This window comes from Carassius auratus, chromosome 14 (assembly GCF_003368295.1).
Source record: "Carassius auratus strain Wakin chromosome 14, ASM336829v1, whole genome shotgun sequence".
NCBI lineage: Eukaryota > Metazoa > Chordata > Actinopteri > Cypriniformes > Cyprinidae > Carassius > Carassius auratus.
Genome location: NC_039256.1, coordinates 13,095,960 through 13,119,963, shown reverse-complemented (window position 1 = coordinate 13,119,963; position 24,004 = coordinate 13,095,960). Strand labels below are relative to the sequence as shown.

General features: G+C 37.2%; 2 protein-coding genes across 6 annotated transcripts in view; both read left to right on the top strand.

Moving 5' to 3' along the window:
- The window catches only part of LOC113113694 (latent-transforming growth factor beta-binding protein 1), a 72,590-nt gene extending 65,764 nt beyond the window's left edge, over nucleotides 1–6,826 (top strand). For 3 of the 4 annotated variants that reach the window (XM_026280092.1, XM_026280095.1, XM_026280093.1), the window contains 6 exons: nucleotides 456–584; nucleotides 2,520–2,657; nucleotides 3,459–3,626; nucleotides 4,116–4,286; nucleotides 4,370–4,519; nucleotides 5,769–6,826. In XM_026280092.1, coding sequence (XP_026135877.1) covers nucleotides 456–584; nucleotides 2,520–2,657; nucleotides 3,459–3,626; nucleotides 4,116–4,286; nucleotides 4,370–4,519; nucleotides 5,769–5,941 — 929 coding nt within the window. In that variant the 3' untranslated portion in view covers nucleotides 5,942–6,826. The remainder of the gene's footprint in view (nucleotides 1–455; nucleotides 585–2,519; nucleotides 2,658–3,458; nucleotides 3,627–4,115; nucleotides 4,287–4,369; nucleotides 4,520–5,768) is intronic. The other variant, XM_026280094.1, reaches the window with a different exon arrangement.
- A 706-nt stretch (nucleotides 6,827–7,532) lies between these two features.
- The window catches only part of LOC113113693 (ras guanyl-releasing protein 3-like), a 28,716-nt gene continuing 12,244 nt past the window's right edge, over nucleotides 7,533–24,004 (top strand). The window contains exons 1-4 of one of the 2 annotated variants that reach the window (XM_026280089.1): nucleotides 7,533–7,732; nucleotides 22,210–22,420; nucleotides 22,965–23,067; nucleotides 23,446–23,508. In XM_026280089.1, the coding sequence (XP_026135874.1) occupies nucleotides 22,351–22,420; nucleotides 22,965–23,067; nucleotides 23,446–23,508 (236 nt within the window). In that variant the 5' untranslated portion in view covers nucleotides 7,533–7,732; nucleotides 22,210–22,350. Of the gene's footprint in view, nucleotides 7,733–19,307; nucleotides 22,063–22,209; nucleotides 22,421–22,964; nucleotides 23,068–23,445; nucleotides 23,509–24,004 lie in introns of those variants that run through there. The other variant, XM_026280091.1, reaches the window with a different exon arrangement.

Sequence of the window (24,004 nt, the reverse complement as noted above, 5' to 3'; positions counted from 1 at the left end):
GTTTTTGTAATGTGTGGAGGCAGCCGCAGACACATCGCTTAGCATCTGACCTACATATGCTGAAACACACACACTCACACACACACTCAGCAGCCTGCTTCCCAGTGTGGGGAAACCTCAGTCACAGGGCCAGTCTGATGCACTGATTTAATTTATGAATGCAGCGAGAGTGTGGTTTCTCTTTGGCTGGTGGCAGCACGAGTGAATGCGATGTGGTTGGGATGTGTGTATGTGTCGGCATACGTTTTAATTGAATGCTTATGGATGGTAAGGATATTTCCTCCCTGTCAGACTCCACTCAAATGACATTTCTCAATGTAGCAGATCCCCAAATAAGAACACTAACCAGAGTAACCCATCCAGATGCGTTCTGATATGTACAGTAGGTGTTGCCCAGGGTTTAGTTTGTTCAATGATGAAATAATGGAAATGTGTTGATGTATGTTGATTTGCAGACGCAGATGAATGCAAACTTTTTGAAAATGAGATCTGCAAAGATGGCTTTTGTCTCAACACCCATGGTGGGTATGAGTGTTACTGCAAGACCGGACTCTACTATGATGAGAGCAAACTGCAGTGTGTTGGTAAGGTCCAAAATCACAATTTGCATGCAATTTCTTTTGTGTTTCAAAAAAGAAAGAAAGTCTAACATGTTTAAAGTAACATGATGATGAAAACATAATTTTTTCTATTCAGTCTGTTTCGTGCCCACATATATTGTTATAGTAACCAGGTAAACTTGATTCAATATGGTACATTATGCAGTCTTTTCAAATTCTTTATGACTTACTTTCTTCTATGGAACACCAAATAAGAAAAATTGAGAAAAGCCTCTGTATTTTTTCTAAAGAGTATACTGTCAGTGTTCTTAAATGAAAAACACGTTGGTTACCAGTATTCTTAAAAATATCTCTTTATGTTCCACAAAGGAAAGAAAGTCATACAGTTTTGAAACAACAACATTATTTTAGCATCCTGTCACATGACTTATCTAATCATTCAGACTAAGACACATTAACAAAAACTCTATTTTTCGTGGGATTTCAAACCATGTAAAAAAGCAGTTTGGATTTCATTCATGAGACAAACAAAATTGAGTTGTCAAATCGACATTTTTGAATACTATATTCTTATGTTTCTCATTGTGTTCAATTCAATATGTGTGTATCACTGCTTTATTCTCAGATTAAACACAGATAAAGCAGCTTGATGCAGTTTAATGAAATATTTTAAAAGGCAGTATTCAGAAACATGAGTCACATGAAAGTGTTTTATTTTAGTCTAAATATTCATAGGTTAGAACGTAATCTTAGAAGGGGTTGTTATTTATATCATCCTGCCTTAGCTGTTTATTTCTTGTGATGTTTGGCCTTGAATTGTCACTGTGTTCTTTTGTCGGTTTGTAATGACAGGCTTGTGTGTTTTTGTGTGGGTGCATGTGAGTTTACATGCCGAATAGATAGTGTGTGTGTAAGTGTTGGCCTAGTTGGGCTCAACGTAACACCTGCACGTGTGGCTCTTGGCTTGTGGACATATTATGCATGCAGCGTGATAGCAGGGTATACAGTATGTGTGTAAGCTTGGGTCAAAGGGCTACATCTTGCAACTGGTCAGGATGGCACAGCTGTAATGATCCAGGCCACAGCTTCATGGTGCACCGCAAGCTGCCTAAACACACATACACACACTCACACAAACCACAGACCCACGGCAATGGAGTCTCGCCTGGCCACACTGCATTAAAAGCTGCCACACCCGACTGCCTCTCACACACACACACACACACACACACACACACACACATACACACACACACACACACACATATTCAGTGTAGCCACAGTCATTTGACTTCCTACACCCACACTGACACGCACATAAACACCCATTCACTCTCCAAACTCAACTCAATGTATTTTCAGACAAACACATATACAAATATGTCTCTGGTTTCTACGCGTGTCAGTCATTTTGACACCAGGTTCTCGAGGATGCCGCAAACTTTACATACACGCTGTGGGCTGGTCTGATTTTATGCAAACAAACACACACTAAGTGCGTTCAAATTCAATTTAGTTGGACTAAAGCCATTGTCGATTTGTCTCCCGATCAGTTTGGTTTTTGTTAACTAAAACTAAAATGAAAATAAAACTATTAAAATCAGTTTTGTATTTGAAGTAAAGCTAAAATAACAATACATATAAATATTAGATGAGAAACTTAAATTAAAATTACAAATATCACCAACTAACTGTAACAAGTTGAAGTACTAATATAACTAAAACTGAAAACTAAATAATATATATATATATATATATATATATATATATATATATAAACTAATAACAATGTACACTAAAATTAAAACTAAAAAGAAAATGTATATGGGAAATTGCTGAAATGTTGAATGCTGGTGAGACTGTTGTTCTTTTGGCATCTATATCATACACAGAGAACAGCTTGAACTTGCTCATTGAGTCGGTTTATTTTCTGTTTTCCTCTGTCTCTGTTCTCTTCAGACACTGATGAATGTGCGGATGAATCGAACTGTATAGATGGTCAGTGTATAAACACATATGGGTCATATCAGTGTTTCTGCTCTCCGCCCCTGGTTCTCACACCTGACAGCACGCATTGCATTTTGCCCACCATGGAAGGTAAAGTCTTACAACAGTAACTAAGTACTATGTACCTGAAAGCCCTACACCTCACTGCCAAATCCCTGTTCTTTAAAGCACTTCACTCCAAAAACCCACACCTTAAAGCCACTAAAATAACACTTTAAAACTCACACCCTAAACTCTAAATCCCATTGTCTAAATCAGTGTTTGCCAAGCCTGGAGGCCCTCAGTACTTCACATTTCAGATGTTTCCTTTATCTAGAACCCCTTATTCATCTCATAAGATCATTAGTCGAGTTCTCCATGACTTGAATCGAGTGTGTCAGATTAGTGAAACACCTCAATTCTGCTTTGTTGCGGTTCCTCCTGGAGCTGGATTGAGAAACAATGCTCTAAATCTTTTCCTCTAAATCCTACATTCTCTTAAACCTATATTCTCTTCTCTGAAACCCTGTATTTTATATTTAAAATGTTATAGACTAAATGTTACACCACTCAATGTGCTATAATCTACTTTGATCATTATTTGATCATCTCTGACCTATATTGTTTTTGAAATCAAAAGAGGCATACTGCCATCTAGAGGGGGGTTAGAATAAGCAGTTCTACATATGAAGATTTAATTTAGATTTTTCACAGGTGTTAAAGGAATCTCATTGTTTTGTGTTTGAGGTTTGAAGGAAATGTCTATCAACTTAACACAAAACATGCTAGTAAATGTTTTTTTCATTTTTATTTTTTTTCTTAACCAGCATATTTCAGTATTCTGTCATTTTCATTTAGTTGACACTTGTTCACCGCTTGAAATGCTCATTTACTGTGTTTGTGTTTTTACAGGGCAAAGAGAAACTGATGTGTACTCGGGTATTTGCTGGGAGACTGTGACTGAAAGTCTGGCCTGTACAATGCCCATTGCCGACTTACAGACCACGTTCACAGAGTGCTGCTGTTTACACGGAGAGGCCTGGGGCATGGAATGTGCTCTCTGTCCCCAGAAAAATACAGGTATAAATACAAACACAACTACACATCAAAAAATAAAGAAAATTCTGAAGTAGCATATCAGCTTTGAAAGAAACCTCCTTTCTCTCTCTATGAAAAGTGATTCTGTTTGGTATTGGAAATAGTTAAAATGAATTAAAATTATTCTAGACCTGGCACTCAGATCTAGCTGTCCTGTAATTATATACTTGCACAATCTGTGCAAAACTGGGTAAGTCTTGGACTAGTGGTTTGAGAGTTTGACTCCTAACCACCGCAGCATAAATGGCTTCCCCCTGCTCCGGGTGTGTGTTCACAGTGTGTGTGTGTTCACTGCTGTGTGTGTGCACTTTGGATGGATTAAATGCAGAGCACAAATTCTGAGTATGGGTCACCATACTTGGCTGTATGTCACGTCACTTTCACTTTCAATCTCTGAGACGAAGAACCTGCAAACACAAAAACAGATGAAATTGATCAAAACAAAACACTTTTTTTATTATTCTCATTCAGATGCCTATGCCACTATGTGTAATATTCGTCAGTTTGGTGCTTCCCGTCAGCCGTATGGTCAGGATGCTTTGGTCGATGGCCCAGTTATTGAATATGGCCCTGAATATGACTCTCGATCTCTGAACCCTGACGGCACGCTACCCCTCTATGAAAATTATGAAGAATCCAGAAGTGAGTACAAATTGACACCTAAAAGAAATAGTTTATTGTCATTGTTTAGTCATATTCATGTTTTCAAAACCTCTGTTTCTCAGATCCATATGATGCATTTGAAGGACTGCGAGCAGAGGAATGCGGCGTGCTGAACGGATGTGAGAATGGACGGTGTGTGCGGGTGCAGGAGGGATACACCTGCGACTGCTTTGATGGTTACACACTCGACCTGTCCCTCATGGCCTGTGTGGGTGAGCAACAGAAGAGTATCACAGGAATGGATCAGTCTGGGTGGGATTAGCTCAGGCATTAATGGTTCTTGCACATGGATTTGTCAACCAACATACCATACTAAAATAGTTTGACAGAGTTCTTAGCAGTGACACCGCAAAAGAATCACCAGTGTGAAACAGACACTTGAGACCAGTGTAGTCCAATTCTTGAACAAATAACTGTGCAAACTAAGCAGCTGGATAATTGGAGTCATGTTTTGTGTGTGTGTGTGTGCGCATGTTTTTGTGACATATCAGGACACAACTCTGTATAATGACATGGGTATGACACAGGTGTTACAAGGAGAGGGTGACTTATGAGGACATAACCCATGTCCCCATTTTTCAAAACGCGTATAAATCATACAGAATTAGTTTTTTTTTAAGTTTCCTGTGAGGATTAGGGTTAGGTGTAGGGTTGGTGAGGGGTGATAAAATATACAGTTTGTACAGTATAAAAACCATTACGCCTATGGAATGTCACCACCTTTCACAAAAACAAAGGTGTGTGTGTGTGTGTGAATCAAAGCTAGTGTAGTTCTATTCCCAAATGAGTGACTCTACAAGTTGGCTATTTTTAGTTAATCAAAAACATTCAACCAGTGTATTCCAATTCTCAAACTAATGACTCTTTTGGATGGTTCTTTTTTAGTGAATCAAAAACATTCCATGAAACCAGAGTTATTTTTAGTGAATTAACAACATTCTGGTTCCTGAATTGACTTGGTTCTTTGTACTGAATACAAAACATACAAAATCTTATGATTTTCTTTTTTTTTTTTTTTTTTTTGTCAGTCAGAAACATAACACACAACCAGTGTAGTGCAGTTTTTAGTGATTTAAAAACATTGTGCAAACCAGTGTTATCTGATTCCCAAATGAATGACTGTTTTTTTTGTGTGTGTGTGAAACAAAAACCATAAGGTTTATATCAATGTGTGGTAATTTCTGAGTGTTTTATATGAGAACCTGTAGTTAAAGAGTTTCTTTAGTAGTATTTTTTCAAAATGAATGAAATGTTACCACGTTTATTTGTGGAATGTCGTTTAATTTCAATTAGGTTGTACCTATGCCTAAAAAAGTAATTACTTTTATTTTTTAACAGATATTTATTACTCTGTCTGCTAAAAGAATCATTATTCAAATTGTTAAGGGTAAAGCTGTGTCCCAAACAAGTCACATGTAACAAAACGATCTACTTTCTGACACCGTTTGTTTTGTGTTCCAGATATCAATGAATGCTCAGAGCTGAACACAAAGATGTCTCTTTGCAAGAACGGCAAGTGCATCAACACAGAAGGCTCATATAAGTGTGTATGTCTGCCAGGGTTCGTCCACTCCGCCCAGCACAACTACTGTGTGCCCCAAAGACAGAATGCAACCAGCACGAGCACGGAGTGACCAACAGGGGGCGCAAGATACACTAAAAACATTCTTATTTAATCAAGGCCCATATACTATGCACTGTATAGAACAAACATCCAAAAACAATCAGAAAAAAAATCCTACTTGAGATGAAGAGTTATGGTGTCTAAGAGAGAACTGTATAAAATATTTGTTTTATTGGTCTATGTAAGTTTATTATTTTGACTGTATTATGAAGCAGAGAGAACATAGCAGAGGTGATATTTCAGCAAACTGACAAACCCTATGACCTTAAGCTGGGGGACTGCTTTATTTTGCCCAGTCAGAGACATTGAGCTTGTGAATATTTTATTAATGCAAAAGCCAGACTCTCTCCTTATGGTCCTTTCGTTCTTTTATTCTGTTCAAAATTCATTTATTGGCTGATTTTTCTTTACCCCTCTCTTTACTTTTCTATTCATATTTCACATTTTTTCTTAAGGTCTTAGTGAGGTAGACCACATCACAAACACAATTACCTGCAATACATAGATTCATAGGAAACATAGACAGCACAAAATGTTTTCAGTGTCAAGTCTTTAAAATAAGCTTTTTTTATGAGCTGCTTTGTATTAATGACAGACACCAGCTAATTCTCTGTGTATGGGACATTAGTCCACTGTGGACGTCTGCCCTGTGGAGCAGGCATGACCTTTAACCTCACCTTTCTTCTAGAAATTATTATTATTATTATTATTATTACGTTTCTTTGGAAAGAAAATAATAAAAAATGAAGTGCCTATGTATTTTTTTTCTCTCTCTCAGATGTTTTTTTTTAATCAGAAATCTTTGACTGCATTTGATAGAGTTGGCGAAACGTCTTGCCAGGTTGCAAAGCTGCTATTTAACAGCCGTGGGATCCACAGCACCCCCTATTCCCCCCCCCCCCCCCCCCCCCCCCCAAAAAAAAATTGTTTCCTTTTTTTTTTTTTACATTAAAACTGAAGTTGATTAAAACTATGTATTTGTAATTTGTACATTAATAAATACCTTATGAAAATCCATATCGTGTATTAAAAGTCTTTAAATAAATCAAAGAAGGTGATGTTTATACACATTTATCTGTACTGTACTCACTATTGTGACCATGAATGGTTTGTCTGTCGCTGAAAGAAAATAAAAAACAAAGGCAATGAGCTGACCTGCAAGGGCACTTATAAAAGCATTCCATAAAACAGGTGAACTGTAATAAACCATTTAATAATTTGTGCATAATACCATGGAATATGAGTACAGTATATATTATACTTAGCAAACTAACCATGCTATCATATTCAAATACCATCACTGTACAGTACATTTTACTCATGATTATTTGTCATAAGCTCGAGGACAAAACAGCAAAGATGCCTTTACTCTCTGCTTGTTATTGTCAAATATGTGTACTGGAACTTTGTGTGTCTGTGTGTGTGTGAGAGAGAGAGAGAGAGAGGGTGGGGGAGGGAGGAGGAAGAAAGGTACAGAATGATTGATTGATGGAGTGAAAAGAGACAACGCAAAGGGAAGTGAGGGGTGGGACCGAGTGAAAGAGAAGTGGAAGTGAAGGGGGAGGGCCAGCAATGGGAGGAGAGAGGCAGCATGCATCTGTGTGGGGTCAGTATCACATGCTCGGCTCTTGCACACCAGACTGTTGTTGATTGTGTGCGCTTTGATCTGGGTGCATCTGACATGCAATGTGTACTTTCTTTCTTTCTTTCTTGTTAAGGCAGGCGTGAACTTGTAGAGAGATATGCTGCTTGATTCACACCTATGCTGAGTCAAAAGAGCTCCAGTGTTCTGCACAGACAGGTAAGATCGCTTTCATTTGATCACATAACAGACTGTCACTCCTTTTTAAAGCCAAACTAATGCTAAACCGTGTTGAACATTAGTTAGGTTTGATTTTGCAGTTCACATACTCCGAACAATCAAAATGTGTGTGGTCTATAGTCAGATGGTGTTACTGTGGTCGTCTGAAGAGTACAGAAGGCCACTTTACACTCTCATTGCAAACATGATGCAACCAGAGAGATTTGACAATGAAATTCCAAAGTCAAGAACTTTTCTGGTGGCGTATCATGTTTTGTTGTCTGTTGTGCTGTGTCGTGTGATAAGTGAGGGAAACACTGATATTCAGTTGTCAGCCCTGATGATCACAGGGCTCTTGGTCAGTGATAGGTACAGTCAGAGAAGGACAGTCTGACCATCATGTCATGCAGATAATGTGTGTATTGTATGCAGGTGTGATTTTGTGCAGACTTTCTTAGTCTGTAGTAATTATAAAAAGTTTTTATAAGCATGTCTGTAACAGTATAGCTCCTTAACACATCGATGTGTATGATGTGTTTTAACATATAAACAATTTCCTGCATAGAACTAGGATAACATAATGCTGATTTGAATCAGTTCACATTGCTGTCTGCTCAGGTGTTGTATCGCAAATGTTGTTGTAGTTTCAACTTTTGTTCATAAGTCACAGGGACAGTCTACGTTCTCTCTAAATCCCACTCACATACGTGAGCACACCCTGACTCTTTCTTTTCAACACTTGCTTTCTCTCTTTCAGTTTATCTCAGTAGCTCAAACTCACTGTTTTACAATAACTTCACTCTTTGAATGAATGACGCAAAAATTTTGTGTTCGCTGAATCTGGCATTCAGGGACTCAAAGGTCTAAATGATGAAATGCAACATTATTTTTTAATATTGGTAAATATAGTAAATTATGTTGTACTTTTATGATTAGAAGTAACATAGTTATTAGCTTTCTATAAAAATAACAGAAGTTTCAATTTTGTCAGCATTTATATAACTTGGTAATAAAGGTGTAAATAATAACCCTCTCTGGTCTCTTTTTCATCTCTTTGCTCAGTGTGCTGATAATCTGTGGGTCAGATCAGCGGATAGTAATATTTAAGCTCTGTTAACACACTAGCGCTCATGTATTTGCTGAACAAACACACTCATTCACAGAGCTGTTGTTTCTGCAGTTACACAGAGTCTATGACGGCGAGTGTAGGCAGGTGTCTGTAAAATGGATGGTTCTTCTTCACTGTCTCACTCCACTCATTTTATTTTTTTCATAGTGCCTCTTTACCTGCTCCTATTTCTATTTCTAAACCATCTTTCTCTTATCAGTTTTATTTTGCGGTACAGCTGTGATTCAGTAAAATGGCAGGCTATTTAAAGAGCAAGAGTATCAATGTGTTTTAATGTGTCCATATTCTGTCCATATCAGAGTAATTCTATAACTAGCTTTGCGAAAGTATATTCACCGAGTTTTTCTTTGCTGATCTGACCAATACTTGCATTGTTAAGTGAGCTCAAAGTGACTTGGCTGTACTTGTTTTCTCCTCTAAGGACTAAATATGACAGCTGAACACATTTCTTTTACTTTTTTACACATTTACTGTTGATTACATTTGAGTCCTTTTAGAGATGAAATACAAATTTATTGACAAAAAAAAATGGCTGACCAAATTTTTTTTTGCTGAAATTATACTCATATTTGTTTATAAATGTTTTCACTTTTAAACAGTGCTTGATCTGTGCATATTTCTCTCCTGATTCAGACAAGATAGAAATATTTTGAATAGAGGACTTATATTTTAGCAACAAGCAATGGTTCCAGGTTCAAATTGTCTTGATGGACAGCTTTCCACTTTACAATATGGTAATTTAGAACTAGGATTGGTGCTTTTATCAGCTGTTTGGACTCTCATTTTGACGGCACCCCTTCACTGCAGAGGATCAATTGGTGAGCAAGTGATGTAATGCATGCTAAATCAGTTCCAAGTTTGTGAATTGCCATTTGCAACCCATTTTATTTCAATAATTTGACATATTTTTTATTTTCCGGAACAATTTTGCTATTGGTTAAAATTATCCAGTTGCCACACAACCTATTTGATTTCAGCAGAAAAAGGAAAACTGTTTAACTGAAAGAATTGATTATATTTTGATTAAAAATGGTGAAGATAAACTATTTTTTCTTTGGAATGACATGCAATTGTTCACAATATGATGAAATAGTGTCAATTTCCTCAATCTTCCACTCTATTCTTCCTCTTTCTAACTAGAAATCAGGTACAGATATTCACACACGTTCTACAATTGAAAATTACTGCCTGTGTCATTCAGTAATGCAGTGTTATATTGCTTTAAAGTACACCTGTAACATTTCCTCATATTCAAACAGCATGCATGAATTCACTCAGTCACACTTTAGCTACAGCGTTCATGAAAATGCCACACAGCCTAAACACAATCTACCTCCGTGAAAAGACAAAAGTAAAATTTAGCAAAATGTAATATTATCCAAAACTTTCAAAGCATTGGAGAAAAGTTACGTAGAGGTGTTTTGTAAGTATGAAGCCAGGATAAATGTGTTAGTCATGATTACAGAACAAAACAATCCGGCACTGAGCAGTTCAACATTTCAGTTAGACGTTTCAAGGAATTTCTAAGAACGTTTCTGCGAAATCCAAATAAATGTTTGGTAAATTGGATTCTAAGACAAGGGAGTCATGGTTTCATCAAAGTTATGACATCAAATCCTCCTCAGCTTTTCATGTGACACAAACCTCAGCCACATAACAATCAGTGAAAGAGGCAGTAGTAGTACACTTAAAATATAAATATAAATCAGTCTTTTCACATTTATAATTCTGAAACCGCTTTTTCAGAAGAGTGATGGAATGTCATTACTTTACGAAGAGGTTTCATATGTTTTGTTTTTTTCTACTGACACAGAACACACCAGTAACAATAGCCCAATGCTAATGTTCCATAGCTGTTTAAAACAAACCCTGTGAGAGTGTGAAAGAAACTGTGTTGGCGGAGCAGGATATGTGCTCATTGTTTGTGTTTAGCTGGCTCTTTTTTGGACTCGATGAGACGAAACAAAATGGTCTGCATCCCCTTTGAATGAACAGGAAAGAGGAAAGAAAAACAGCTGCTAGTGTCACACTCACACACACCATGCACTTAACGCTTGGAGAAAAGAGAGAGGAAGGACAAGGGTGCTTTAATGCTTCTATGGCCTACATCGTCATATAGTGATGATTCACTCAACTGTCCATGTTTTATCATTTGAAATTTGTGTTGTGTTCTGCCAAAATATTGAAATTCATGCTGGAATACAGTCAATTTAAGTACGCTCACAGATTCAATTGATTGCTAACAAAAATGTACCATCAAGTTATCAGATATGTCTCAAATGTTTAAACTAAAATAACCCACAAGTTAAAAACTGAAACAAATTTGTTGATATGGAGAAAAGGGTTTGAGTGGTAAAATGCATGTTATTTATGAAATCAAAGCTCAAATCTTGTGGTTTTCAAAGAGTTTGTTCAGATATGTGTGGGTTCATATCAAAATCTTTGACTTTTGATTGCAAACTTGAGCAAATCTGAGTGCAGTAAACTTCCAGTCATTTGACATGTCTCTACTTTAGAAAAACATGACAAGATACTCTGTTTGTTTTCTTTGATGCCTATGAGAAACCGTTCTTTTGAAATGAGAAACATGACATTAAAGACAGTCACGAGTTAAGTATTGTAATTTGTGTTGGACATATTCTTTGAAGTGCCATATACATAACCTGGTACATGAATAAGGTATATAATAATTCAGTATCATGGTATATATCAAAGCACCTTTCTACTTCCATCAAATGCCACTATTACACTTATATAATGAATTGTAAGTGTGCATCAGATGAGCAGGAGTTCTTAAACTGTTTCACCAAAATGTGATTGTCAATGACCCACCCCTGTCCAGAGGAGGTAAGAAATATAAAAATGTCTTGCTGTATTTCAGTCTTGAGGTAAGAGCTTTGATCATCCAGTGGTTCTGCGAGACACTCCTGAAACTGGAGTTGAATTCAGCTGTTGCCTGTTTACTGTTACCAAGCCATTACTTGTGCAAAGCTCTTCCGTTCTGAAACCTGTCTTCACCCCTTAACTCTTGCGTATACAAACCACAGACAGATCGAAGAGCTCGTATCTCACCCAGACCCACTAAAACAGGCCAAACAGATAGATGGGAAAATGCAAGCTTTCGCGGGGCATCCTTGGGTGGCTTGAGGGTGGGTGATCCTAACTGTGAGTAATTCTTGCTTGTAAATATCATCAATTGAATGACACCCTGCTGGGTGGGATGTCCTGTTGTCTCTGAATAAATTTCTCTCAATATGGTAACTAGAGGGCTCATCTCCTCAAAAAATGGAAGCTGGAGAAATTGGCTCCGAATTTTTGTATGTGGTAGTCATATTAAATATATCTGCCACTCATTTGAATAGAGGGCCTTTGAAACAAAAGAGAGAGTTGAGAATTGGGGCTGTCCATTGTTTCAACTTACCGTTAATGTTCCTCGCTGTTGTCCAGGCTGAGAGTCTGATATATTTGCAATTGTTTTGTCGCTCTCATTTAAGATCAGATCAAGGTCATGCTGTTTATTGAAGCTATAGTTACTCTGCCTTGATTATTTTGGGGGAGGCGGAAACCACGTGACGCAGATCCACTGTGTATCTATGACATCCTGTTCAAAAGCCACTGACTGGAAAAAAACAACCTGCCTTTATTTAACCCGCAGTGGAGAGGAGAAAGAAAAAGACAGTTACGATAACACTCCTGACTACTGTCTTTCGCTCATGATCTTTTTCTTCCCCTCACACCCCCTTTTGCACACACAAAAGGACAGATTGGTGGTCACCTCCACCCCTCCCTTGAGTGTATTGTGACGTGTTTCCTGTGTGCCGTGCATCAGTTTACGATGTGTTTTGGAGTATTTTTAGCCTGGCACAGGGACGCCTGCTACACAGACAGGAAAAAGGCCAGAATAGAAGGAAGTCCATTTGCCTTTTAGACAAACAATCCCTTCATCTGCATCAGTGGACTATGGGAGAGCGAGAGAACGAGAATGAATATTTCTCACATTCACTACTGCCACATGGTGTTCGCAGGCCTTCTTGCTAAATTTCACAATGTTGGGGTCCAGAGATCTAACTCATGACTCACTCTCATTATTACAGAAACCGTTCACTTTCCCTTCCTCTCTGCATATATGATATAAAAAAGGAATCAGTTATCAGGCCAAAAAAAGAAATAGTGTTTGCTATAATTTATGCACCACTAAGGTATTAAGTGAGTAAATACTGATACAATTTTTATTTTTGGTTGCATAGTTCCTTTATATGAAACTCTAAAACTGTATTCAATAACCCATCTGTCATGTGCTGCAATAGTTAAAAGCTGTATATTCAGTAACAGATTTCTAATCTAATCTAGGTGAAGCAGTTACTGTCAGGCCAGAAGCATCCCAGACTTAAGACTGAGTTACATTTTTGCGCTTTTCAAATATTTCTTGAAATATCTGAGCTGGTCGAGATCCTCATCAAGTCATATCATCGCTTAGTTTCAACTCTTGGTCTAGATGTCAAACAACAGACCAGTCTAATTAAGATGTAACTTTTTAAGTGGGCTAGCATTAGCATGACTCTTTAAAAATGCATGGTGTTGGGGAAGTTTCCGCTCTGTGAGGAACAAGCGACAGCCAATGCTTTATGAATTATACACATCTTTTTTTCCTTTGGATAATTTACTTTGTTTTAGCCTTTTCTATACGGCAATTATAGACTCTAGTTCCTGCTCAGTCCCTTTGCAGTGTGTGGCAGGATGTTAGCAGCTCTGTTTCACAAAGAAACTTAACCCAAAGTTGTCAAAAGGTTGCTGGTGTTGTTCCTTTTTCAGTTGCACAGATGCTGTACCCTTCGATGTTGGAGACATGACTAAATGCAGCAGTGATACTACCTTTTTCAGTAGCATCAAAGTGGATACACTGGTTTCCAAATATTCTAGCTGTAGCTCAAACAGTAGAGCACTGCACTAGCAACACCAAGGACATGGTTATGTTTGGCTTCAAATGAATTATACCATGCAATGTCAATTTGGATAAAAACATCTTCCAAATGCATACAATCTATAATATAATAAATGTCTGGATTTTTCAGTAATAATCTACTTTTTCCAAGAGCATGCACACGGTTATGCTGCATCACTGTTTTATTTTCAAATTGAAATTGTACAAGCTGAGGCAATAATCAAGCACGCTATATCTTATATTTGTTGTGTACCGCTCTGAAAAGTCCAGTTAATTGCAGTAAATCAGTTTGTCCAAACAGATGTAAATGTATGACTTCAAATGACTCACTGATTAATTTCCCTGAACAGGAAGTCCTTGTACAGCATGCTACTTCATTTGTGTAACAAACTATTTTGTGAAATGCATGGTTTTTGTTTTTGCCATACGGTTATATAAATATCTTTAAATCCACAGTTTCTGCCAGATAAATAATGCTGTGGTTGTAACAATAAATTACTTTATAATTATAAATTACTTTATAATTATATTATATAATATTTTTTTTCTTGTTTAGGTACAATGATACTTTTACAGTTGTTTAAAGGGATAGTTCACCCAAAAATGCACTTTCTATCATCATTTACTTACCCTCATGTTGTTCCAACCCTGCATGACTTAATTTCCTCTGTGGAACCTAAATATACTTTTTTTTTTTCAGTGGAATCTTATCTATCTTATCAATCAGTGGATATCTTATTTTGTGTTCCACAGAAAAAAGAAAGTCATACAGGGTTAGAACAATATGTAGATTATTAAATGAGGAAAAAATTCTCATTTTTGGGTGAACTATCCATTTAGCTACTTAACATTAAGAGTAGCATGTAGTTTGGGAAGAAAGTTTCAAAGTAGCTTTGGAAACGTTGCTGATTTCTTTCCTTCATCTAGACAAAAGCCTATAATTGATGTACTGACAGGATGATTCATGGTTCATCATTTGACTGAAAGATGACAATCTCAAAAGTACACAGGTTGAGGCCCTGATATGATTTAGAACTGCTGGTGGTGTTGTGCTTTAGGTTTGCTGGGCTTTATAGAGCGAGTGACTGTCAGAGATAGTCGGCTGTTGTCTCTGTAGGCTGAAGCTTTAGATGACTGTTTGATAATGAGGTTGTGGGGAGGTAAACTCATTTACTGATTGCAGGTCTCTGGTATTGTGTGAATGGTTCATTGGCTTTGTGTTTTTGTGCATGAGAGCTTAACTGTCTGCGTGTGAATTTTCTTGTGTGTGTGCATCAATGCATGTTCACTTGTTTTGGTTTGTATTACCAGTGGAAACTCTGAGAAAGCACCAAAATGTGTGAATATTGTGACACAGTCATATTCTTACCGTATATGTGTTGGTCAGGTCACTAAATGTTTTGTAAGGGTGCTCTGTGCATGACAATCAGCCCACAAAAACCTTTTGAAGTTCAAAATTTAATTACCACAATAATGAGGAGGAAATATACAGACTGAGGAGGCGGTGGAGGCATGGGTTTGAGTTCAGCTCCATTTAGTTTTCTTTAAAACACTGCTCACCAAATAACAAATAATTCAAAAATGGAGGAAAATAAGAAATTTTACTCAAGCAACAAATCAGCATATTACAATAATTTCTGAAGGATCATGTAACACTGAAGCCTGCAGTAATGGCTTCTTTAAATGCAGCCTTGCCGTCATTACATTTTAAAATACATTAAAATAAGTAGCATTGTATTAACATTTAATTAATGAAATTTCACATGACTGTTTTCTCTGTATTATTTATTAAAGGTCCCGTTTTTCGCACTTTTTTGAAGCTTTGATTGTGTTTACAGTGTGCAATGTAACGTGTTCATGTTTTGCGTATAAAAAAAACTATATTTTTCACACAGTTCACCTATCTGTATACCTCTGTTTTTACTGTCACAAAAACAGGCTGATGACTTCCTTGTTCTATAAAGTCCCTCCTTCAGAAATACGTAACAGGTTGTGATTGGGCCAGCGGTTCCTGTGTTGTGATTCGACAGCAGCTGAGCGCAGGCTGCCCTCCTGGTAACGTGATTGGGCTAGAACGCACGTGCTGGAGATGTACTTATAATCACAGGAGTGTTTTTACTTGACGAGATGCACATGAACATCGCATTTGGTTTTTTTGCACAGCCCTAACATCTAGTTAACAAAGCTAAACAGCGTTGCCTTTTGTGTAATAAGTAAAAGAAACTGTTAAACGCACCAACTTAAATAATAAAATACACTTACCGGTTGTGGTCCTTAAACAACGTCTTCTCCAGACAAAGAGGGAACTGCTCCATCTTTCAAGAATAATCTTTTTGCGAATCCGGCATTAAATTGATTGAGATTGAGGAAGTTGTCCTCAGCAAGCTGTCCTCATCAAAATGTGCTGCACATAGTTTTACATGTGGATTATAATTTTCGGGAACCGAGTTAAACATAAATTGTAACCATTAATCTCCAAGTACAGCGTCCCTGGGAAGCCCAAACAACGATGATTGGACTCCGAGATGAAAATAACAGCGTTTCAACGACATGTCGAACACAAACGCAGCTCTTCCTTCTTGTCCATCGGAGCGCAACAATACCACGCCCCCTGTATGTGAATTCATGTGGGCGGAGGTTAGTCAAAAAACTGTTTTAGTGACGTCATTACTGCAGGAACTAGAGGGATGTAGTCCAAACAGGTTGTTTTTTGTAGGCGAATTCAGTTAAATCAGATATCTCGCTTGGCATTGAACTTTGAGCTTTAGAATTTTAAAGATATTATTTATACTCTAACAACATCATTACACAGTAAATAAAGTTTAAACATGGGATCACGAAGAAGGGGACCTTTAAATAAAATTAAAAAGCCTTGAAGAACTTACGAGACTTCTCTTAACACATAAAAAACTCTTACAGACTATAATAACTGCAACACAAAGCAGCATTATGTCACTAAAATGTGCATTTGAAAGGCAAAAATGTATTTCAACAGGAGCTACAATCACAGGAAACAATAAATCTTTTCATAGATTTCATTTGGTCCAATCGCCATGTTCACTTACTGTAACTCAGCCAGCGATTGTTAATATTCAAATGAGATACCCTTTGTTGTGATCTACTTTATCGCTGCATCTGTTTTTAATTATCCTTTTTGTGTCTTTTTGAAATTTGTGATTAATATACTATTTAGGCTTTTTTCATTTTAAAACATGGTATGGTTGCCAGCTTGAACATTTACACTTTCTCCCTTTGATTTCTTGTAATTTTTCTCCTGTATTATAAAAATAAAAAGGGTAAAAGGGACAAAAAAAAACAACAACAGTAAAAATAAAATGTATGCTGTTTGTGAAAGAGAAACCTGCAGTGAACTAACTGCAGGTGAAATTGCCCCCATCAGTCTTAAATGGATACTCCACCCTAAAATGAAAATGTTGTCATTAATCATTTATCCCATGTCGTTCCAAACCCGTAAAAGCTCAGTTCGTCTTCAGAACACAATTTAAGATATTTTATATTCTTCCTATCACTTCATGTAACCCAGATTACACGTCTGATGGCAGATGGAGTATTCTGACGATGACTTTCATACCTTTTATGGACCTTTACACTCTTATTTATTTGGCAGTCTATAGGAAAGTCTCAAGCCTCCAGGTTTTCATCCAAAATATCTTAAATCGTGTTCTGAAGACGAACCAAGCTTTTATGGGTTTGGAACGGCATGGGGGTGACTGATTAATGACCAAATTTTCATTTTGGGGTGGAGTAACCCTTTAAGGCATATAGTGATGTTGATATGCTTGACTTCAGTGACCTCTCTTGAAGGTCAGCAGGAGGAGTCTGGGTTTTGAACAGCTGCAGTCTGCTTCACTGAGAACTCAATGACTTCATCTCACTACACACACACAGATGTAGAGGGCAGCTGTTTCTCTCTCGCTGCCAGAGACACAGACATCTGGCACATCTGCCTTTCACCCAGACATTCTGTCCTTTTTATCCAGCCTTATTCCGCATCATATTTCTTATTTTTCTTGCTTGAATTGCTGTTGTCTATAGTGTAGTGTCAATAAGAAATATACAACTTGTCCCAGTGGTGTAATTTGAAAGTACTATGACTGTATCTTTTTTGTTTTTCATCCTTTTCACTTTATTATCATTCATTTGATGTCTTTTCTAGCTGAATTCTCTCGTCATCTTCACTCTCTTTCTCATTATCTCTTTCTCACTCTTTTTCTCCCATTTGTATTCATCGTGTCCCCTGTTCGTGTTCTGAGCCCTTCTGTCACTCTGATTGGCTGTGATGGTCTGTCATATGGCCGTCTGATGTGCGTTGGTGTTTACAAACAGGCGTGGAGGACAGTGGGATAGTGTCCGTCAGCTGTTCGCAGTCTGTTCGGCTCGAAAGGAGTTCTCCTGTCCTCAAACCACAGACATTTTGGAAGTTTCACTTGACCCTTCAGATTCACACCGTTGTCCTTAACGTGAAGATTTTGGGTAAGTGGATGAGGGAAACATGGGTCTTTGGCTCTTATGTGAGATTTATGAAAAGCATCTTCAATCTGTGCTCACTCTTTATGCTACTGATATCATCATATTTATCACATTCAAGTTCTGAGTCCTTGCGTTTTCTCAATGAGTAATTCTCTCGCTCTCTGTTTTGCTCTGATTTTCGAGAGCTTCTTCAGTGCTCTTGAATTTATGAGAATATTAAATTGTATTTAGGTCTTGTCTGAGGCAGTTTATTCCAGTTTTGCGCTATTAAAAGCACTCCTGCCTTTCTAACTTCACATTTAAAGACGGTATGAAATAACTTCATTAGTGCAGTATTTTTGTCCTGTGTTGATGTGTTTCCTTTTGAAATTAGAAGTTTGGGTGAGGTATATAGGCTGTTTTGTGTGCTTTAAAAAAGGAACCAGTGTGCTTTAGTTCAGCCATGGTTGTGAGCATAATTTGTTACAAGCTAGTAAGAAGCAGGTGGTATCAGGGGGCGGGGCATTCTTATTCTAGAGAGTATTTGATTGGATAATCTGTGTAGTGCAGGATGAGTCTTCAATACTTTTGCTCCATTTTCTAGAAAGTGAAAGACATTTTACATTTTAAAGCATTTCTCTGTGATTTAAGGTGTGTGCTAGTATATGCACTTCCCCAAATGTTTTGGGTCAGTAATATTGCAAACTGCATTTGATCAAAGAAAAAGAAAATACAGTAAAACAGTGATTTTGTGAAGTTCCTATTTCCTTTTCAATGTATTAAAAATGTAAATTATTCATGTGATGGCAAAGCTGAATTTTTTAGTACCTATTACTACGGTCCTTACAAAATCATTCTAATATGCTGATTTAGTGCCCAAGAAACATTTCTTCTTCTTCTTAGAATTATTATTACTATTAATATCTTCTTATTTTTATTATTTACTGTTAAAAGCAGTCAGGCTGTGGAAATAATAAAACATTTTTACAATATAAATATCTTTAATTTCACTTTTAATCAATTTAATGTCTCCTTGCTGAACAAATGTATTAATTTCTGTAATAAAAACAAAACAAACTCACTCATAACTTTTAGACAGTAGTGACAAAAAGACATCCGTTTCGTATATGCCTTCTCTATGATGTCAGAACTGAAATAGACTGGTTTGTTCGACATTGATTCATGCTTCTGTGAATTATTTTTAGAAATGTTGATTTTTTTTTTCTTTCCAACAATCAGGGAAAAAGTATTTTCAATTATTGAGTCAGGTTGGCAGCTGAAGAAGGGTGTGAGAAAGCTTTGACATTCTTGTTCTCACAGGAACACAGTGATGCAGCTAGTCTGAAATTCGAGTGTGTAATTTTTTTAATTTATGAGATTTAGGAACTGATGCATAGTATAGGAACTAGAAACTGACATAGTTTAAATGAGTTTAATGTTAAATCCCTAATATCACATATTAGCTCATGCAGGATTTTATAGAGCTTGAGTCATAAACATCTAATAAATTTGACTTCATGTGATGGTTGACTAACTGATGTGTGCTGGTCTGGATGAGGCGAGTCAGGACCGGTTCCAGCCATCAGCACTCAAACTCACACATGAGAGGGGCGAAAATTAGACAAAGATATTTATAACCACAGCTCTGGTCCCTTCATCTCTGAGGTCAGGGATCTGTTTTGGGTGCAGGTGTACTTTAAAATGCATTTCATGTGAGTCAGGATGGAAACGTCTGACGGTTTTGCAGATATTTTGCACTTGCCATCACCCCCTCACTCACTGTGGTCATTTATGACATCATGGGAGGTTGTCTGTCTCCAAGATAGTGCTAATGAATTCCGAACAGTTATCGACAATAGTGCAGGTACCTCATTTGCCCTTGTATCACACACATGACTTGACACAGAGACTGTTTTACTTCAAAGATCAGGATGCCGACTGAAGCTCCCACAAGATTGAGCCGTCACAAGCAGCTGCTTAACCTCTTTGTACATTTGTTGTTGTTGTTATGTCTAGAGCTGATTTCCAGTGTTTGTATTTTGAAGGATAATTAGTTGTTGATCCTTCAGATTGCACCTTTTCTGATCTTCACCACATTAAAAATAGACCCAGTTCTAAAATTAATCTATTAGCTATTTGTGCACAGGAGCGCACGCTTACCCTGCCTGTTTTAATTACACATTACAGCATATGACAGAAATAAAACTAAACAACACAATAGCAGGAAGATTTAGTGGCAATGTGAAGGGCTAGTTATCCTTTACGTGTGGACACCCGCACGTTCATCAGCATTAATAAGTTAAGACACTATTATGTTATGTAAGCTCTAATCAGGCAGTGTACGTCCAGCTCAGTGGGCCAGAATGATGTCATGCCATCTGTGTGGAATCGTGATGTGTGATGTAGCATCATGCAAACAGAGCACCCGCAAGAAACATGAAATATTGATAGCTGCCATAGGGAGTTCATAGGAGAATAAAGCAGCCTAACAATTTAGCTTAACACAGGTCTGACTGCTGATGTGGTTTGGAGACCGGGCAGGGGTTAGGGTAAAAGGAAAGAAATACAAAAGGTACTTTATGGGTACCATTTATTCATTTTTTAAAGCTCCAATTCTTTTGTTTGTTTGCTTTTTGTGGTATGAACTTAACCTTGCATAAATAATAGCTAGTTTTAAAGACTTTAAATTTTGCCATATGCAGTTGATTTGTTAATACCATTTTGTCTTTTCCCAAAAATGTAACTAATTATTATTGCTACACTGTATTCTGTTATATTAAACAATTTCTATGCACAACACTGTTAATGCAAAAAGCACAAAAATGTGGGAACAATGGGAAGACAATAATCTTTTTTAATGATTGGGTTTTTTTATTTACGTAATCTGTCTGCATTCATCAAGCTTGAGTATTCAGCTCTTTTGCCCAAGTTATGGTAAGACATTATTGTTTATTAAGTATTTAATTTATAGAAAGTTTATCAATAACAACAAGCCCAAACTAGCCCAAAATTACTAATTGAAGTAGTCTTTTTGTTGTTGTTGATGTTGTTTTAAACCATGGTCTTGGACATTCATCAAAAATGACTAACCACTTATAAAATTAAGGGTGCAATAGGAGATTTTGGAAAATGCCAACATTAGTGGGACAGGACTGAAACCGAATGTCCTACCCTCCCTGCAATCGCTGACCAAAGCCACACCCCCTGAACACAAAATTCCAGCCCATGTTCTGAAGTGAAGAAAACCCCTGCTTAAGGGAGTAGGGAGCAATGAACACAGTGTCGGGATCATATCGATTGGAACACAGTTAATTCATGAAGCTCACTTCTAACAAGTTGGTCATCTGAATGGGGTGTGTTAACTAAGCGAGAGATGCAAAATATGTACGCGAGGACTGGGATTGGGAACCTCTGGGCAACATCATCTGTCATTCACCAGCAAGAACATTTTTAAAGTACTACAATACCAGGAAGGAAGACCAGGTTGTTGATGTTTGTCTGCCATTCTAGCTCTGTCTGCACAGCATGCGTGAACACGCTGATGACGTATCCTGTGAGCACAAACAGGGTGCGTAGAGTTAAACAGATACATATGTTAACAGCCAGGTAGGAAAGCCATTAATAACACTCAGAGTGTTTTGATTGGATGTATATTTCTTGGACCATTGGTCTGACCATTTGTAGAAAAAGATAAAAATAAAAAAAAAAGAGTTTCAGGGCCTATTTTGTGCTGTATTCATCGAAAGTGTGAAAAAGATGAAGATCGGCTGACAAACTCTATGGAAAGAGGTGATTACGAAATAGCAGCAGTTCATTCACTATAAAGCCTCATCAATTCATTCAATAAAAAGCCCCTTGGTGCAAGCATGTGAAAGGCTTCATAAAATATTTCTGTAACTTTTTTATTAACTGACAGTGTTTTGGTTGTTTCTGCAGTGAAGCACAGAGTCAACCATTGTTTTGCTGAGCACACTGAACACATTTAAAGGAGAAGAGAGAGAGAGAGAGAGAGAGAGGGTGGCCTGCCTAATGGCAGAGAGCTGGATGTCCCAGTGAGGTCAGGTTGGACGGAAGGTCATGGGGTCATTTACGTTGGGGAAAGCTGCTTCTCTGGAGCTACTGCTGGAAGCCTGCATTCGTGCGTTTGGTGAGTGAACACTAAAATGTCAGTTATCATTTTGGCTGCTATCCATATTTTATAGTTTTCTAACAGATTCACACACCAATCTCAGACTAGCTCAGTTGCTAGATTAATTTATTAATTGATTATAATAATCACTGGTATTGTCATTGTCATTGGTCATGGTTGATCCCATTATGTATTGCTGTGATTGTATATGATTAATGACCCCTGTTATGCTTAATCATTGTTGCTATTAACTGTTAATGTTCATATAATAATTACTGGACTTATTAAATACTGATCTATGTTATTGATCCATGTTATTGATTATTTACTGATATCCTCCATCAGGTCTTTGTCTAATTGTTCTCATATCATATCTATGTTTTTGAACTTCTATTTATAAATCTGCAAAATACTAAAAATGTATAATCCACCCTTTATCCATAACAATTTTTTTTTCTTATATCATTGTTTTTCATTATGATTATGTTGTGGTTATATTATATTATATAATTTTTTTTTAATATTCCTCCCTTTTTCTGTGACCATCTCTCTTCTTTTAAAGATGATGAAGGAGAGCTGCATGAAAATCAGCTTCCCCGGACCCTTCTGCTGATGCATCGCTGGTATGTGTCCTCCACCGAGCTCGCTGGGAAGCTTCTGCTTATATATCCTGTGCCAGTCTAGTATGAGCGTGTGTGGTTTGTGTGTGATGTTTCAGTAGATATCCGTTTTTTAAAAGTGTTTGATGTTAGATATGTGGATAACATGTGGCTTCTCCAAGAAAATGATGCTAGTTCGAGCATTTCTCAGAATTCACTTTACGTTCGTTGGCCATTAATGCAGTGACTTTAACTCTATCAAAACTTTGTTTTGTGAAATGTTTTTCTTGAAAGTGTGTTTCTTTTATCTTTCATCTAAATACATGCCACTTGAATTAATATGTTGTGTAATGCAATGCCATTCATTCATTGCATATTGCACAGTGTGTGCATATACATCCATTCATTCTCAAGCACGCTTAATGCTCCTTGACTATCTATCACGTATCGTGACTGTCGGGGAGATGACTGCCAGCGGACACGACTGAAGATCTGCTATTTAATGAGGTAAATAAAAACAGCTTCCATTTAACAGATAAACAACCCATTTATTCCCCATAAGTTTCCTCTTCTGAATTATTTAAGGTTTTTTATTTGCATTTCTAGGCAACAACAGAGCATGTCGTAAGGAAGCTATAATACAGTGTTGTCGATTTTGTCCACAGTGGACTTATAGTGTCACAGCAAAGAATGATTCAGTGATTCATCCATCTATTATTCACAAACCAACCTTTCCTTTCTTCTCTATTCACATCTGCCTGCCAGTTTCAGATCTATCATTCCACCAAAACCACAGGCTTTTATTCAGGATTTCAGGATTTGTTTTGAGAATAAATAGAAGGCTACATAATAATCTGGGAATCAAAATCTAATTTAACACTTATGTTGTGTTCCAGTCATTTTGAATTTGAGAGGATTTTCTTTTTCCCAAAAATGTTTGTTCTTTGTTATCTGACTTTGCTCACAAAAGATCTCAGGCAATAATGACCAACTAAGGTGAATA